The sequence below is a fragment of the Hyaloscypha bicolor genome (genome assembly GCF_002865645.1).
Source record: "Hyaloscypha bicolor E unplaced genomic scaffold K444scaffold_191, whole genome shotgun sequence".
NCBI classification, from domain to species: Eukaryota; Fungi; Ascomycota; class Leotiomycetes; order Helotiales; family Hyaloscyphaceae; genus Hyaloscypha; species Hyaloscypha bicolor.
The window spans coordinates 671,037-675,876 of record NW_020194693.1 but is presented as its reverse complement, the minus strand read 5'-3'; the positions used below and the strand labels follow the sequence as shown (position 1 = coordinate 675,876).

The 4,840-nt window shown below is 43.4% G+C and overlaps 1 protein-coding gene across 1 annotated transcript; it reads right to left on the bottom strand.

The window, feature by feature from the left end:
- Positions 1 to 3,458: 3,458 nt before the first annotated feature.
- On the bottom strand, positions 3,459 to 4,289 carry K444DRAFT_549581 (uncharacterized protein; the record flags this gene model as incomplete). The annotated part of the gene is made up of 1 exon (XM_024876470.1): positions 3,459 to 4,289. A coding segment is annotated over one exon (831 nt), but the record flags the coding sequence as incomplete, so codon positions are not given.
- Between the last annotated feature and the right edge of the window lie 551 nt (positions 4,290 to 4,840).

Genomic DNA, 4,840 nt, shown 5'->3' with positions numbered 1-4,840 from the left:
TTGATTAAGTAGCTGACATTATTCAACTCAAGGTCGTATTAAAGTTGCTGTAAAGAACAGCAAACTCCAACTGCGGGGACTGCCTGACGTCAGAGTAGCTGCTGCAGCATGTCTTAATAGGGTAATCATCATCGCTGTTATCGGAGGTCTTACCCACTTCCGCAAGGAACAGAGTACCCATGCTCAACGAAGCTGGCTAATGGTCTGGTATATAATGGGGTTTGTGGCTGGGTATGTTTCTTCTCGCTCTATCTGCAAGGTATAGCCCATCACTAACAGAAACTAAAGTAACGCCCTGGATTTCCTAAGACGAGTTATCCCAAGTTACTCTATTGAGAGAGGTACAGAGAGTATCAGAATCTTCAACCTATTATTTGGGACTCTATTTTATGGGGTTCCATCGATCGGGGGATTTGTTGTCGTTGGACAGATGTTATTAAACTACGGGATTTGCACAGAGCAAAACTAGTTCCTATCTAGTTTGACAATGCTCTTTAAGATAAAACATATATAAGAAGCGACCTAAAACGCTTAAATCCTTAAACCATATTCTCAAATAATGTCAAAAACCGTTGAAAACCACTAGGTCTCGTAAGAGACGTTGGCACGGGATAAGTCGGTTGTGATGTGGTGTCCGGATCTCCTAGATATTACTTATAGACAAAAGATCTAAAGCTGAGGAGAGAAGAAGAGGAGGGGGGGGGGAGACGATGCGTCTTATATATACTTGGTATACAGGGTGTGACGGCTGGTCATGTGCGTGGCACGTGCGCGGCTCTCCTGCCAAAGCTGGCCCTCTGACTAGGGCCGGGTCCAACGCAGAGCATAATCTTATTTTGCATATAGGGGCTGACCACCTATCCTTCTCTTCTCTTCTTCTCTATCTTCTTTGTTTCCTTCGTGGTAGGCCTATAGCTTGATCCTATCCAGTCTATTATATGCACTCCATATGCCTCTACTCTAGCCAGTGATCGCCTGTCCCGTTACACTGAGGATGTAAAGTAGTAGAGGAAGCAATTCGCGAGGCGAGCTTACTAGGTTTATACGGGTAGTGCATACTTAATTAAGATTAATCACAGTACTAGACAGCCCACCAGGCCTCCTGACAGCCCCATTGGGTGGAAGGCTTTTAGTATGCCGAGGTTCTGCTGGGAGCGGGACTTGCTGGCCTCTCTCATTAAGAACGTGCACTCTGCATCAACCAGAAAGATGTGGACGAGAAGAACCACCAAGTCCAAATGATGCGTCAGATTTACGAAAACGCCGCCGCGACCATTGTATGGCTGGGTAAGTCTTGGGATGGGCTTCCATTTGCAATCGGTGCGATCAAGAAGTTAGCTGCAGCAGAGCCTGCTGGGAGGATGGCAGCTTTGACCAACTTTCATCTTCGAAGACAAGTAGCTTGGAAGCGCCCGAGGGTGCAGATCTACCGACCAAAGGGTCACAAGAGCTCCGAGAATTTGGAAGGCTTTTGTAAAACCCTTGGCTTACTCGAGCTTGGACTCTACAAGAGATTGTCTCTTCGACAAACGCATTTATGCTCTGTAGCGATCATTGTTGCAGGAGGGACTCTACAAGAAGAGCAACATTCCCTCAAGCCCAATTATTCGAAAAATTCCCTAACCAATATTCTGGTCGCTAGACGACAGTGTGTCAAAAAAGTAATCAAGGTATTCCGAATATTCATGAATATTCATGATTAGCTTGAATAGAATATAATTACCGCAATGCTTAAATAATTTGATTAGATTAGAATATATAATCATGAATATTCATGAATACTTTGATTACTCTGCACGTGACTATGGCACGTGATACGCTGGCCTAATTAAGTAGAGATCCCGCTCTAGTGTCGCCTTAGCGCCACCTCGCTGCCTAATTAGTGGGTCGAAAGCCTTGCAAAGACGATGCTAGATCGGGAGCCATACCTAATTAGGTTAGTATATCACGTGCAATAGTCACGTGTATAGTAATCAAAATATTCATGAATATTCATGATTACCTTAATTAGAATCTGATTAGAATATAATTAATGGGTATTTTTGATGAATAGATTAGATTACTAGCCAGTATTCTAATCTAATCTATTCATTTGACACACTGCTAGACGAGAATTACAAGCTACAGATCCTCGAGATAAAGTGTTTGGGTATGTGGGAATTTCGAATGAGAAGGACTTAGAGGGTTTTCGCCCTGACTACCGCAAAAGCACTGAGCACGCTTTCCGAGATGTGACCATAGCACTTCTAATGAATACTGAAGGAGAAGGAGGAGAAGGAGCAGAAAAGGGTGATGAAGTTGAGGCTTTGACTGAGGATTTGCTCGACCCCAAACTGGCTTTACCGTCAGAAGAATCAGCTCCAAGAAATTCAAACTCGATCAAGATCTGGTGGCCGGGTCTCGATATTCTCAGTGCAGCATATTCCCCCAACTCTGGCGTCGAGTTACTGTTATGGGTCCCCGACTGGCGACTTCCAGTACGTCAGTTTATAGCTGAGCGCAACACTGACGGAAATCCTAGGTTCTATACCAGTGGATTTAAAAGGAAAAGAGTCTTGCAAAATACTGCTGATCCTGGGTCAATCGGAATAGGTGGGGTAAGATTCGATCGGATCGTTGCTGTATCGAGCCCTTGTCTCATACTAGATGAGTATAGGTATCCCAAAGTGCCAGCCCCCGACAGCTTTGAAGAGATCCTTTTAAAGGATAAAGGGTGGCGCCGCTTAGCTAATAGTATAACGCTTGACGGAAAATACAAGTATACTGGCGAGAATATCAGGAAAGCACTCTTTGCAGTGCAACTGGCGGGTTTTACCCTATAGGCGCCTGTCTTCGACCATAATTCTAAGCTCACACATTGGCCAGTCAATACAAAGGCTCTTATGTCCAGAGATTAACAAGAAGAACTCGAAGACGCCGCGGCGTCAGAGGCAATAAAGATAATACTGAACTATTGTGCAAATCGCCGGCTGATACTGACCGAACAAGGCTTTATAGGGCTCGCCCATAAGAAGGCAGATATCCGTTCAGCTGCCGCCAGGTGCGCCCTGGCCCGTGCACACTAGTTTTCGCTCAATTCTGGCCAATCAAAGGGCTGGATTCCCTCATCAAAAGCATTAATTCTACCTTAATCTATGAAATACATTAAAACAACCACGATCTTTACATAGATATATATCGCATTGCTTGTACCCATATATAGAATCATGCCTCGTGCTTTCCCTGCCTTGATTCGATGCGATTTGAGCTAGTACAACTCGTTTTTTAGGCCGATCTGTAAACCGGAGCCCCTGATAGCAAATACACCTCCCTTTTTTACCAAGCTTTACTTGCTCATGTACTCTAGGAGGTATATTACTAGCTCCCTGGCTAATATGTGATATTCTTCTCTTTGGACAAACCTCACTAGCCCTGGATTTAGCTACAAGAGTACTAATTAACTGCCTTCTAAAGTCTTACTAGCTTCTGAAGCTTACTTGCCTAGGCTCTGGAATATCGCTACATAAAGCAAGTAAATAGCAATTAATTAGAACCGTACGAAGTAGCCAGTGCTCAAGTGCTTGGTGCCCCCCTCGTCTCACATGCCGTAAGCCAGTATTCTGGATAGTCAAGTAATCAAACTCGTCCATAGCCCCTATATAATAATTATATCCGTCCGCAATTACAGGAATCGAGAGTACTTTGACAGGCTCTTTACTAAAGGGCTTTCGTACAGTCTTTGCCTTAGAAGAAGTCTCCTTAGGCCTCTTCCTTAGCCTCTCAACTCGCTTATTACCTGACATAAAGGAAGATATTATTAAAACAAAGGCTTGATCTTTCCACCCAACGTAACACACCTCTCTATTAGGCGTATACATAGAATAGGTCTCTCCCCAAGGGATTATATCCTTTTTGTCTGATTTCTGAAGGTCAAGAAGCTCCTTAATAACCCCACCAGTAGTCCTGCAAGTCCCAGTAATTGCAACTTCCTGGGAGCGAGCATATTGGACAAAGCGGGTAGAAACAAAGAGATTATCGAGGTAAACGTGGTAGCCAGATCTCTTAGGAGGCTTAGGTAACCTTTGAATCAGGTGCAGGACTACTGCTTGTATCTTATTTCCCCCATTTCTAGCCTTAATTGTCCCACCAAGCTCTCGTAAAGTACGTACTCCCATAGGCCCATTTTTTTGACCAGGAATATGCCAGTTCCATACGAGTAAGAATCCCCTTTGGGCTGCCCCCCAGACCTTATATCCTATAGGTATGGGCTTGTTTGGAACAGTGGTTATTTCTTTGGATCGACCTTCAAATCATACGATTATCTCATTAATTGCCAAGTCCCGTCCAGGCTTCCAAATACCCAAATTAACCTCTTAAATATGTATACTTAAGGGCTCGACCTAAAGTACTATATATTAGCCGATATTATGGTAAGAAACCGTCCATTTTACTTACCTTAGCATATGGTCCTTTAACATTCTCTCCATATATTCTCATATGCATATGCAACTCCTGGAAGCGGTTCCTGCTCATATAGCTTGTAATTAGGTAATCAGGAGTAAAGTCCTTTATATTCCAGTAATCGGAGATCTCGTTACATATATATAAGGTCATATATATCCGAATAGCTAAGTAGAGATAAATCTCTCCAGAGCAGGTTGGGTACCAGTCATTTGCTCATACGTAAGGGCAGGAATCGTCTTGAGGTTCTCGCAGATACTAATTCGTCTTCTCAACTATCAAATTAATGATTTCTGGTATATAATACATAGTAAATAATATAATGGGATTATCGGGAGAGGTGTTCTCTGGCAAGGTGATTTCCCAATCCCAATTAGGTAATTGCATGGGCTTAAACGTA